Source organism: Venturia canescens, chromosome 2 (genome assembly GCF_019457755.1).
Source record: "Venturia canescens isolate UGA chromosome 2, ASM1945775v1, whole genome shotgun sequence".
Taxonomy (NCBI): domain Eukaryota; kingdom Metazoa; phylum Arthropoda; class Insecta; order Hymenoptera; family Ichneumonidae; genus Venturia; species Venturia canescens.
In genome coordinates this window covers 21,086,737-21,101,166 of record NC_057422.1, presented here as the reverse complement: position 1 = coordinate 21,101,166, position 14,430 = coordinate 21,086,737, and the positions used below count along the sequence as shown (strand labels likewise).

General features: G+C 37.1%; 1 protein-coding gene across 8 annotated transcripts in view; it reads left to right on the top strand.

Moving 5' to 3' along the window:
* Positions 1-14,430, top strand: part of cnc (cap-n-collar) — a 117,587-nt gene that overhangs the window by 3,070 nt on the left and 100,087 nt on the right. For 2 of the 8 annotated variants that reach the window (XM_043411574.1, XM_043411567.1), the window contains exons 1-2: positions 851-2,323; positions 2,741-3,473. The exons of 1 other annotated variant lie outside the window; for it this stretch is intronic. In XM_043411574.1, the coding sequence (XP_043267509.1) occupies positions 3,006-3,473 (468 nt within the window). In that variant the 5' untranslated portion in view covers positions 851-2,323; positions 2,741-3,005. 5 more of the 8 variants (XM_043411573.1, XM_043411569.1, XM_043411568.1 and 2 more) reach the window with 5 other exon arrangements.

The window sequence follows — 14,430 nt, the reverse complement described above, 5'->3', positions numbered from 1 at the left end:
AAAAATTCAATAAAAATAACAAAGAAATGATATTTTTGTTGAAATAAAGAATCTTTTTTTCTTACAAACTATTCATTCGATATTCGTTTTTATATCGATGATGAGTATTGACGAACCAGGCATTGTCGCCACCCCGCGAATTTTGAAATCATGTTGAAGAAAACCAAAAAATCGACAATCACAATGAGCGTTGCAGAGATCTTAAAAAATCAGGTTGTTTGGTCATTTTTCATGACATTTAATGATTTTTTCAGGTCCGAGTGTAATTTCATGACATTTAAGAATTTTCATGACTTTTCAGGTCGTTAGACACCCTGTGGAAGGAAGACAAAAATTGCCATTCGTAGCCACACGTTTTTTAATCTCATAATTTATAGCTTTGAATTTTTTTGAGAGTCACAAAATTTTATTAAACTGCTGATTTCATGGAGCACTAACACTTTCTTCTAGGAGAGCAAAAAAAAAATTTTGCTTCGCGATATCTGAGAAGAAACAGGAAAATATCGAAAAGTGACTTGAGCTTTACCTAAAGAATTTTTAAAAAATCTTAAATTTTGGAAAAATAACTTTTATGTACTAACGATTTCCGTTGGAGCTCCAGGAAAAAAAAATATCCATGTTTTTAGCGTCACCCTAATGCATATATAATCATGAGAAATTTTTCCCAAACAGTTTTTCAGCTGAATTCGCGGATGAATTATTCGGTGAAATTTGGTAATGTAAATTGGAAATAAAATATATTTTCAGGGAGAAAATAAGTCTTTTGACGGCCCTGCCGCGATACTTTAGTTGCACGACGTTGCCTGGAGCGAACGTTACTGCGATGTGACTCATATATCGCCGAGCGATCTCTCCTGGCTAGGCGCATTACGAGTTGCGCCGGTCGACGTTTATATCTTTTGTGAAAAAAAAAAGAAAAAAAACCATACGGAAGAGCAAAAAACAGGGTTTTCTGTGTTAACGCGATAGCATGAAAATACATCGGAGTGTCATCGGATTCGAAAACATCGTTGAGCAGCAAGTTCGATCTCTTGGAATTTCCCTCTAACGTTTTTGACATCGACGCTTTGAAATTCGCGCGCCTTTCGCTCCTATGGACACTTATTTCTGGACGTGAATACAAGGATCGAAAAAGAGTCGATAAGATTTGCTTGGTCACGCAATTTAATCTTACTTTTTCAATCATTCAAAAGTACGTCGTATTATTATCTAAAAGTGAAAGAAAAAAAACGAGGAAACAAGTGCATTTGGTGCGTCGATTTTTTTTATTGGACAAGTGTTTTTTTTGTTGTTGTTGTTGTTGTTTTTTTCGTCGTCGTCGTCGTCACATTGCCACCGAACGCAATAAGAATCATAGCACTGCAAATGCTTCTCAAATTTATGCCATAACACGTTCTTATTCAATGACAAACAAAAGCACAAAACAAGGTCAAAACTCGTCAAGTACACTCTTATCAAGGGACCTATATATTAGTGACAATATTCCATAAATAACTTTTAGTATAATATTTTGAAAAGGCAAGTTTTCTAGTGTCCCGTAGTCGATGATAACCGACGAATTACTTATATAAAAATTGCATGTCAAAATAATAGAATTGTAGAAAATGAAGTAACGAATGTTCACGAATACACTATCACTGTTGAAAATTGTCACTTTCAAAAATCACGGTGATTAGTTTGGAGCTGAAAATGTTGCACTTGTCGAGAAATTTTCAGTGACGCGTCCTCAAGTTCTGTCCGTATACATGTTCGAATCACGTTCGAATCGTTTATTCTTTTGCGCTTAAACTTAGGAAAAAGAACGGCTCGTTCAAGTCCATGACCTGTCAATTTTGCGACGCGCAATTTTACGCTTTCAAAGTATTGGTACGCGTGTGAATCAGTGTTTCGCGACGAGTCACCAACGCTCGCTGTACGGTCGCGACACATCGCTGCTCTTCTATTGCTACGTCATATACGTATGGCATTAGTCCGCCTCTGTTGGCCGGCTGGGTACTAAGAGACTGAGCGTCGAACGCAAACTGGCGTGTGATATTTTCCTCGAGAGTATAGTGTCAGTGAATATAATCGTCTTGTATGTTCTACCTGTTGACAGTTCGTCGAGAATCGCGCGATTGAAGAAAATGATGAAATAATGGACTAAAGGATGATACACGTGTCGAGACCTGGCTCGATACAGCAGCCAGAGCACAATTATGGAATACGCGTTTAATTTTACTTCTCTTAACGTTCATTGAAAAATAAGCTCGAGTGATCTCAAAACTTCAAATTTAATAGTGTAACAGAAACTCAACTTGAATAACGATTTTACACGTTAAGCGCGGTAAATACGATTTCAATTGGCGATGAAAAAGAATACCAGCTCTCTGTGGTCCTGCATGATTTTGAGGTTATTTTGGTACGTTTGTAACTGACCTACACTCGGACTGCGACGAATTCGAATCGGAGCGTCTTTATTTCGAATCTGACGTTCCGACGAACAGGTCGTGCCCATTTTTACTCTCTCTCTCTCTCTTTCTTATGTGTTTTCTCAACTTTTTTCATTTTTTAAATGTCGGTTCTGATATAAAAAAAGACACAATCCTAACGCTTGACAGATGAGAGGGCTCGCGTATAAAGTAACCTCAAAATCGTCAGCTGATCGCGGATTGATATTCCCTGGTTTTTCTATACGTTCTCCGAAATTTGAGAATTTATGTTTTTCCCTTTGTTATTCAAAGTGTTACGACGTTTCCATTAGGTAGAGATATCAAAAAGGAGTAAAATTCAAGACTGTGCTGACGAATGGGAAAATGTTGGACCTGCTGTTTGTACTTAATGTCAAAGCTGATCCTCTGTGACAGCTCAATTACTAAAGCAATTGACTGATTCGTATTGAAACTACTATCCACTTTATTTTTCTGCAAAATTAAAAAAAAAGTGTTATTAAGACGGAAAACATTCTGTGATTGAAGATACATCCAGTGGTATAATTCTGAAAAGTGAACAAATTCTCTTCCGTTAAAATGTTGTGTTTGAAGAAATTGTACAGCGACGAGCTGCTTCAGCTTGCTCTGTTGCTTTCGCTGTTGCGCGTCGATCCTGAATCTTATCTCGGCTTGGATACTCTCAGCATTAGAGTTGGATCGCTCAATCTCAACAACGGCTCTGGTTGGCACACCGACGCTCGAACTATTGTCCACCGACCAGTTTATGTTCATCCAAAAAATCTTGATTCTATGCTCCTGAGCTATGAAAGAGATCTCTTCGAGGACCTCAACTCCCTTGGACGTTACAACAGATTGAACTCTGCCCAAAATAACATACACGCTTATTTGTTGAACATTGAAGAATCTGGAAGAGACGCAGCGGTTGCCGGACCCAGCATTTCAGCTTCAACCGACCCAGCCAGAAATGTCACTTCTCCCGATCCACCAAGTTCTGCTCATAATCCTGAAGAACCAAGCGTCACCCCTGCCGAACTCACTCAAGAGGTACCGTTCACTGACAATTTCCAACAATTTTGAACTAGGAACATCATTTTGCTGTTACATTTGCAAACTTTAGTCTGCAATATTGAAAATTCTCATTGTTGAGACACAACAAGTTTCTCTGCTGTGAGACAAGATTCTTCAGATTATTTGGAATTCTTCAATTGGGGTCTGACGAAGCAAACTTTTTAAATGAAGAAGATTCAACTAGTTTATGCAGCCCAAAAATAATAGCAAAATTCTTTATTTCCAACATTTGTTAAATTTTTAATCCTTGAACTTTTGCTATTATCCAATAGGACGACTCTCTGTAAATCATTCAAGCAAATGAAAATAATCTCATAGGTTATCTACACAAAAGTTGTTTCTATGAGCGATGCCTTTATGTTGACATATCATGGAATTCTTTGGACTCTGCAGACACTTGCATATTTCCATACTGAACACAAATGAAAACACGAGCGCGAATAGTCTTCAGTAGTGAGATTTAATGACGTTCCTTCTCTTCTCGTTCCTTGACGGTCGACATACGTGTATAAACAGCAACTTCGATCGTTCCATCGTTTTTCTTTGTCTCCGCTCGTTGCGTTTTTATCCTCATTTGGCAGGCGTTCAAACGCATTTTACTTTTTGTAAACATTAGGTCCACGTGGCACGAAACATTTTGTATCTCGCTCTGTTTATTTTTGACGTTTTCGTTTCCGTTGAATATTCGCGGTCACCCGCCAACGCCTAGACAAACCATGAATCCAATCAAGGTCGGACGTGCTTCGGGAAAAACAATGCTATTGCAACGCGATCTTGGAAACTCTGCGTCAAGGTTGTGCAAATATTTATTCACAAATGCGTCTCGAAAAAAAATGTTTCTTCTTATCAATTATCTTGAGAGACTTCTTTCAATACCGGAAAATATTAAAATCTTTAAATAATCACGCGCTGACCAAACCATGTGGGTGAATTATTCGAATGCAATTGAGATTAAATTTTTCAATTATTTAAATAATTGAATAATTATTTGTTTATTTAATTAATTGAATTAAATAATTGAATCAAAATAAATTAAAAAATTAAAAATTAAATAAAAAATCTCATAAGGGATTGTCGTTATGATAACACCGACTTGTGTAATTTTTTATCTAACTATTCCTCAATCGATTATTCACGCTTCATTCTTCATATGGATTATTTAGAAAAATCAGAGGATTTTTTTTTATTTCAGTAAGAAAATGAGTTCGAAATGATCGAAATATTTCATTTGCGCTCTCAACGATTCGCGAGTTATTGGCTTGAAAATAATCGCATTCAACTTCGATACGGAGAAACACGTTTAACATATATGCAAATATACCGTTACTTCTCGAAAACCGTACAACGGAATTTGCCGTGAAATTTTCATAGTTTTCGAAATCATAAATTCTGACGATTTGATCGTGAGACCCGAATCTTTAAAATCTTTTTAATTAATTCTTCATTCTTTTAGGTCTTAGAAAATGACATAATGCAAACGGGTTGTATCCAAATTTGCATAAACTTTTTTACCTTTATTTCCAAACTGCGTATGAGCTTTATTTTTATTTGAGTCAATATTCTGATAAAATGAATTACCCGAAACAATCGATACGTTTTGGTGCCATGATTATTAGGGTAGTGCAAAAAAAGTTTTTTTTCCTATCTCAAAAGTTTCTAGAAGGTATAACAATAACAAAAATTCTCCTGTAAAGGCAGCTTCGTATTTTGATTCTCCGAGACGGATTTTCTTTTTTCCATATAAATGAAACGTGAAAAATTTTAAACATGTAAAAAAGAATTTAATTTCATACAAAAAAATGTCCATTGAAATAGTGAGGAAAATTTTTTCAACAGTTTCATTTGAAGAAGACAGAAAAAAATATTTTTCACGTGGTATTTATATGGAAAAACGAAAATCCGTTGAGCGTCTCGTAGAGGCAAAATATGGAACTGTCCTTGCAGGAGAATTTTTGTTATACCTCCTAGAAACTTTTGAGATAATAGGATTGGAAAAAAAAATAAAAAATGGTTTTTTTGGACCACCCTAATGATTATAGAAATTGACAATTTTTCTATAATCATTAGAACTCGGACAGCTGGCTTATTTCAGAGTCGAACCAATTGGTTAGTGACTATTCGGATTTTGTAAAAAAAAATAGCATGTTTACCGAAATTTTGATGCACAAATAAAAATAAAAAATATGAGGTGAAAAAATAAATACGTAAAAAAATAAAAACGAAACTTGGCGAGTGCGTGTTTGATGGATTTTCGCGTATTGGCTTCTGGCTATTTATCAAGGAAGGATTTTTTCCCGAGACGAAACTTTGGTTTCTCGCTGAGGACAGCTTCCTCTTATTTTGTTTTGAACACGAGTGGTATGCAGAAATTAAAAATAACTCGGCTGGAACTGACGTCGAGAGGAAACTTGAAGAAGAGACCGAAATTACAATCGCAAAGTCCGATTTTTCTTTCTGCGTTCTCCTCCTCCTCCACTTTGACCCTCTTCTTATTCATATTATTGTTCTTTCAAATTTTATTCGACTCTGGATTTTTTTCACTCGTGGCCATGTCAAATAAACTTTCGGTGCAAACATCCTCGTGCTGGTATAGGCAAACGAAGAGATTCTGAGCAGACTCTGGTCGTTTTTTTTCCTCGTCTTTTCATTTTTGGACTCAGACTCTGCACTGGTCCAAATCCTTGCACATCTATGTGACCTTGTGGCAAAAAGAGGAACGTCCTTCGTCTCTTTGCGCTCTATACACCGCCGCGTTTCCTTTCTCTTCGGGATTTCGCTCACGCCATTTGGCTGACTTTTTCGCATCAAATACAGTACATACGTGTTCACGTGTCATTCGACGTTAACTCACACGCGCATTTTTACACTCGGAGATTTGTCTCTTTTTCGCTGGGAGGCTTTTATCATCTCTCACCTACGGCTTTTACAACTTTTATGTTCAAGTTTTTTCATCCACACGCGAAAGAAGAATCTCGTGCTTGCCAACAGTCTTACGAGGCTCGATTTATACGCCGAATATAACATTACTAAAATTACTATTAACTTGAGAAATCTCAAATGCTATTTCGCTCTCGTCGAAATCGAGGATGCAGATAAACGATTTAAAAGCGTTTAAGGTCGATCAAGCCCGAAGGATCGTATTTTATGGGTGTTTAAATTGGCTCGATATTTACTTCCTAATTAAAATGATGCTGAATTCTCCAATTTCGTTCCCTGTCGAATTTGCAATTTGTAGTTTTTCAACCTGCACCGATACTTCGTGAAATAAACAAATTGGTCAATTATAGATGTTTTTTTTTCTTCATTTCGTTGGACGCCTACGTTGCAAACTTCAGCGTCGTCTAATTAAAGATATTATCACTCTAAATTAATGTCAGAGTTGTTAATTCGAAATTGTAAATAAATTTTTTCAACTTATCTTTTGGCGAATGAAATTACGAGCCATTAATTAATCGGGGATCCATCACTGACTCAACCCGAATTTTCATTCGTTCCTGCCAAAAATACTACAGTTTTTTTATGTAAAAAAATCACATTAGAGAACGCAAAGGGAAATAGATGAAGAAAAAAATATTAATAAAAAAACAGAAGGCTGTGACAGGACAAGCCATGAAGAAACAAAATGCTGAAATAAGCAAATGTGAGATCACATGCAAGAGTGCTCATTAACGACGCTGAAGTTTGCAACGTTGGAGTCCAACGAAATGAACGAAAAAAACATTTGCCTTTCACCAATTTTTAATTTCACGAAGTATTGGTGCAGGCTGAAAAACGATGAATTGGAAATTCGACAGAGAACAAAATTGGAGAATTACTGAAATTATTGGGGAGTTTTTTTAGATCATTTCGTTGGACTCTAACGTTGCAAACTTCAGCGTCATGCTCATTACCAATTTCGTTCAATCTTCAAGAAGGGTGGATCACGAGATCAAAATAATCAGAATTTGAACGACACTGAAGTTTGCAACGTTGAAGTTCAACGAAATGAACGAAAAAAATATTTATAATTCATTATTTTTTTATTTCACGAATTATTGATGTGGCTTGAAATATGACGAATTGGAAATTCGACAGGGAATAAAATTGGAGATTTACTGGAATTATTTGAGAGTTTTTTTAGACCATTTCATTGGACTCCAACGTTGGAAACTTCAGCGTCATAGAATTTGATAAAATTTGGTGATAACATTCTTTAACATCAAGTACACAAATACAATTTTTTTTCAAATTTTTTTACCACATTGTTATCGAATAATTGAGCTTTAAATCGAAGTTCTTATGCACGAGATGTATAACTGTATACATATGTAAACTCTATGCTTATACACGTGAACTTTAGTGTTCAATTACTTGAGAGCTATGTAGTAGAAAAATAATCTAAAAAAATGTAGGTATATTATTTTATATATTTTTAAAGAATACATTAACCAAATTTTAGGAAATTCTTAATATTTTTAACATGGTATCTTTATTCCTAGCAAGACAATCGTCTCGAGTTTTTTCCCAGACCTTCATTATATATAATACTTCATTGTTACTGTGTACTTTTTCATAAACTTCGTAAGAAGCGTTCATTCGTTATATTAAAAGATGAACGATTTTTTACGCATAGTCCCTATAACCCGGTGTATTTTTGTTCGTATTTAAACACGTTTATCTCAATTATCAATAAGACGACGAGCCGTTTAAGATTTGATTCGCGTGTCAGTCAACTAGCCATTTAAACTCTGAGTAAATTTCAAGACGTCTCTAACAAAATCGTTTCGTGCATAAACTGCCTTAATTACCCCACAAATTTGCTTTCGTAATCGCTAACTTGAAATATTTTCCTGAGTTATTCGACTAACCAGAAAGTGCCCAAGTTTCAAAAGTCATGTTAAAATATATCCGACGCTCAGACGAAACTAAATATTTTCAAGTTGAAGTAAAAAAACGATTAATGAACATCACGAAAATAAATAATCTTGGACGGAGAGGATGAAAAGAAAAGATACCGTGTTCCATCATTGGATAACCATCGTGATCGTTACTAAGCCTAACATCCATTTTCATGAAAGTGAAGAAAACAAATCCCTATGCAAGAGCTAAATCGTATTTGACTCTCATGAATATTCACAGCTTCTTCCAGAGCATGAGGAACCCTGGGAATCTGATTGTGAGCGCCCCCCTCCCCCCACTTTTTATCGCTGGAAAAATCTAATTTTCCAGTTCAAATTCCCTTCCCGTGGACTTTTTAACGGCGCGTCTTGATTCCATTGTTACCGTTAGCATTTGATGAAATTTTCAGATTTTACATACATGTACGAATGAATAGCTACAATCCTTATTGACCCTCGTAGTCGTTGGACTTGTGCAGGTCGACGCCATATCGACGCAGCTCGATCTGGGTCGCTTCATTAAAATTTCTTATTTTGCACTCCGAGTTTTGTCTCTCCCCCCCCCCCCCCCCCCACCCTCCGCCGCCATCATTGTTTAAGCAGAGAATGGCCTTCGTCGAGAAAAATGGGGAAAAAAATCGGATTAGTCTACGATCGGGAGTCATCCGGTGTTGGAGCGCGACGACGATGGTTTGGTTTGAACCGATTGCAAAGTCCACTCTCAAGTTTTTCGAATCGATGCGCACCGAACGTGAATCACGATGCAGAGGGATTGAAGCTTAGGCTCTCGTAACACCTTAAACGACTCGGACGCGCGGCCTCGTTTTTACCTCCACGTCATTTAAGGAGCTGTTCGGGTTTATTGGAGTTTTTCTTTATTTTTCGTTGCTATGAGATCATCGCGGCCTTTATTTTTCGCGTTCTAAACCCATCGCATCCTAGCTCGACTTACAGAGAGGCGATCAATTCGCGTTATCTGGCTCAGTGGGCCACCCGACGCGTGTGCTCAGTGACCTTCGCTTCGATCTCCCGTCTCTCCCGGAATCGATTATCAATTTCTCACAGTAATGTAGCCCGAAACATTCAAAAATCGCGCAATTTACAAGCGAAAAACCTGTCGCTCTTTCGCTGTCTCCAACGAAAAAAACAGCCTCTCTCGATCTTCTCCCGCCCTCCGTGAGACACGACTCCGAAGACACTCGCGATACACGTGCCGCTCGTGTATACGCTCTATAAAAAACTAATCGCGTTCGCTGATTGTCTCGTTCCCCTGGCTCGATATGCTCTTGAATAACCCCTGACGCACGTGGTCCGTCCTTCACTCTTACCTCCGACATCGATCTCTTATACACACAAATTCATTAACAAGAATCTCGAATGTTTCAAAAGTTCGTGGCGCTCGCTCTTCGTAAATAACCATACACTTTAGTAACAACATATAAAACGATTATCGCTTCACATTTAGAATGCTGTAACACAATACTTTTAAGGAAGTTGAGGCTGTACAGTCATTTTTTTTACCCAAAAGTTATGACCTGTACCTTTCAAAAGTTAGGCCAGTTTACAGTTTGACGATGTTGCATACACTTTAAAGAAAAGTTGGGGGAAAAAAGACGAAAAACTGGTGAGAGCTCAGTCGAAAACACGAACGGTGACGATCCTAGCCTCAAAAAACTGCACGGGAAACAGATTATTATTAATATAATCTCAGCAAATCTCCTAATAAATCTGAAAAAAATTGACATTATTCAGCAAGCCTTGCTCATGTTGCCCAAAAAATTTCATATTTTTAGCATCATTTTTCACGGAGATCTCACTGAATGTGTCTTGACTTCCATAAGATTACATGTTATTTGGCCCAAATTGTTATTGATTTTTCTCAGCAACAACGCTCCTAAACTGTCTGAAAATTTAACCAATTTTTTTTGTACACTTCACTTTATAAGATGCAATCGGTTTAAAAGCGATGACATCATTTTCATTCTGATGCCTCAACTTCCTTAAACCCAGACAATTACTGGATGGAACAATTACAGAAATGCCAAAACCGTGGAATGCGTGCTATTTTAACCTGTAGGCACCACACCGGTGCAAATTTGCACCCACGAAAATTTCAAGCATCTAAAACTCCGAAATTCCTTTCTTCAATTTGCCTGTTTTTCTATAATGAAACTTTGTTTTTCAATTTTTTGAATTATTGTATAATCGATTACTATAAGGAATTGTCACCCCTAAAAAGTCTCGTAAGGTTAATTCCACACACTCGCGGATGAAATAAAAAATTTTGAAGAGTCGAAGTACAAATTTGCACCAATGTGCGACCTACGGGTTAAAGTGCGATAGATAGTACACAAGAGTAAACAAAGATTAAAATACAACGTATGCATAATGATTTATAAAATGAAAAATGGTCTGACGCCTGACCGAGAAAATCGAACTTGCGGACGAAAAAGATCGATACAGTACGAGACAAAGAAATTACATTTATGTAAACAGATCGAAAACAATAAATGAACTGAAGTGTTTGACTTATAAAGGATTTAAAATGTACAATGAACTGCCTGAAAACGTAAAAAAAGCAAGAAATTAAAAAATTTTTAAGCAACTGATGGTAGAATATGTGAGAATGGAGGAAACACGATAAAATAACTGATAGTGAAGCTAAATGGAATTAATTATTAAATAGAAATGACTAACTAACAGGGAGTGCGCTGAATAAATTTAATTCAGTAATTCAACCTCGTTGATCCTCCCGGCCTGATAATTTCGAAATTGTGTAGTTCGTCTGAATTTCTTCTTGCCTAGCGTTGTTTTCAATAATACAATGAACTTTTTCCGAACCAATTGATCAATTAAACGAAATGAATTGAAGGTAGAATATTATTTTTTATCATTTACTCAAGTTCCAGTTAAATTTCTCTTTCGCGTAAATTCTTGAGAGCGAGTTGCTGTCATTGGGACATTTCGGAGCGGTCAAAATAACTTCGGAGTCGTTATTTGACTCGAGCGCACTTGAGCTGGGTGTTATAGCGAAGTGTCCCAATCGGAAATTGGAGTCGCGGGGAAGCGATTAACGACTGATTCATAAGCCAAAAACAAAAAACTTTATAAAACTGCGTTCTTTCGTCTGCCTGAAAAATAATGAACCTCGAGAATTTTCTGCACGAAAAAGCGAAAAAATTTGCACTCAATCGTTCGCCCTAATAAACAAATGCTTTGGCATCGTCTTCGCGTCGATTCGCCAAGGTCAGAGTCTTCGATCGCTTTCGAACCATTCCTGAAGTAGGTTAACGGGGGAGTATAAGTTGCACGCACTCGCTGCAAGTGTGAAGGAAGGGGGAAGAAATGTGCAGCGTTTTCCTCGCGCATGTAAGAGTTTCCGAAAAGATCCGGGCCATTTGTCACTCGCAGTGCGGCGAGAAAAACGCACGAATACTTGTCTGAATTTCTATCGCAATAATTTAGTCTCTTTACCTTCGGTAAACGAGGCCAAACACGAGGCTGCTCCGAATTTCCGATGTTTTTTAACGCGCTCTTTTCTTCTTCCGATTTCTCGCAGATAACTCCCGTGTACACTTGTTTTTTCCTCTCCTTAACGAGGGTTTACAGTCTAATTTTCGGTCCCCGATTATTTTTAATATCGAGGCCAATGCACGGGAAAAGCGCAACCGTGCCGCGTGCAAATACGACGTACTCAAACTTACGTATTTATTTACACATGTAGCCTCATGCAGAAATACTCGTACACGCGAATCTCTGCTTTTTTACTCTCCTGTACCTTGATGCGCCATCGCAAAAATTGCGGACGAAGTTAAAACAGCGATAATAATAGTCGCGTCGTCGAGGCGCGGTTCCGCGAAAACATATATTTAAGTACATGACTCTTCCCTCTCCATCTTTTTTCGTACCGATTTCGCTGACGAGTACCTTAACATCGTTGACATTAGCTAAAAACTCTTCGCAGCGGATGTTCGCCGTCGTAATTCCGAACTCGGGAAACGCGTATTTTTATAATGAGTTATCCGATACTTTGGACCATTGGAAAACGTACTCTTCTCTTTTAAGGGAGTTCATCTGGTACCGAGTTAGTCGAAAGAAAAGTTATTACGACTGGCGCAGTCGGTCCACTGAGTTTGGCGACGTCGCGACCTCGTGACCTGTATACTGTTATTGACAGAATTTTTTTTCACGCACGTTCATGTCATAATCGGTGTTCAAACGTTTGGCATAATTAGAACATGGCAGAAATGTCTAAAAAACAAGTTTTTATTAATTCCATCAATATTTTTTCACCCGTCCTTCATATTTCATTGGAAGTCCCTAGTGTGAGTTGCGTGGATCGGAAAACGTAGTCTCCGGTTTGAAAAAGCGCGCGGTTGCCACGTTGCCATCGTGAAAGTAACATTTCGTAGAGTTAATCTTTCAATAATCACTATTTTTCGTAAAAAAAATCATTAATTGCGAACTTTATAAGTATTGAATGGATTTTACGAAGCTGTAAACATATTCTTCAGATATTTTTCTATCACTGATGCAAAAACTGTTTGTCAATACCTGCAAATTTCATATATAAAGACGGGAAAACCATTGAAACTTAATTACAAAAATTAAAAAAATAAACTTAAAATTTTGACGGGACATTTTATTATTATTTGTTACTGTATTCAAATTTTTTAATCGAAATCTCTTTGTTAATTCGATTACTGGATGAACTCTCTTGACAGAAGAACAAACGTTCCCCAGCAATTGCGAAATTTATCTATTTTGACAGAAAATAAAAAGATGAACACGAACTTCTCCACAGTTCAACGAGCGTCGGACGATGAAGAACGACATATTCTGCATTAAGGAGATCATCGCGAGTTCACAATCTGCCCCTCGTTCGCGTGCACAATTTGCTGGATTGCTTAAGAAATGCTATTTTATTAGAGCATGCTTCCGATGCATGTTGAATCTTGATAAATTCTTCTGTTATTTTCTTTTAATACATAAACTTCGAACTGCACACCGGTGATAAACGGAAAAATTCGTTGGAATTTTGGATCGTGGAAATCCAATGAAATTCCTTTTTTTAAATTTGGCATACGTATTTTTTAACATATGAACAACACCTCTATAAAATTTTAACAAGCTTCACCATCCCGAACCCGAGATATATGTAATTGAAGTTGACTCAACTAACACGTAACATATGCACCATGCATAAGCAAACGGCACATTATTAATTCTACCGCTAGTACTAAAATTAGGAAGTTTATAAAAAACGAGGAGGAACTAGAGCAGGATATCACAGATATTGTGAAAAAAAAATCAAGGTGATTGACCATCTAGTTTGACAGATATAGTCTCGAGAAGTACGAAGGTTTAGGCTGCATACGATATATTTTGCAAGCGAACAAGCGAATGTCGTCTGTATAGGCAACCTTTTCTGTATGTTGAAGCGTAGCCCGGATAGTTCCGTCAAAAAATTTACTCGCGATGTCAGATCAAAAATACTTTTAGAATAAATTTTACGAAAGCAAATGATATTTTTACTATATCTGCTGGCACCGAGTACGTATATAGGCTCTTTACAAAGTTATTGATTATGATCCGAACGAATTATCAACCCTTTTAATATGCAGATGGTACATAACTTTTGGTTGGGGCTGTCGTAGGGAATCGACCTTAATGCTGCCTTTAGTTTTTTCTTCCTTCATAGAAACTTGCCGTTTCGATCGAACTTGCTGTTCGTCCGTAGTTTGGGTTTGAAACACGGTAAATACGTGTTTTTGTTGTTATGCGAATGAAAATGATATAATTCCGATGGAACTTCACGTAACTTCGAATTTGATTTTGAATTGAAAAAAAACTTCAACGTTAGTACTCCTCCTTGTCGGTCGAGCTCAATTCTTATTTCAGCGGCAAATGGTCAGTAATGAGGGATAAAACTCTAATGAGATTTTAAAATCGTTTAGATCAACGGGCATTTGTGTTGCTCGGAGACTTTCGCTATGAACAAGTAGGAAACAGAAAAAAACGTGGAAACTTAGTTAGTTACAATTCCCCCCTCATGC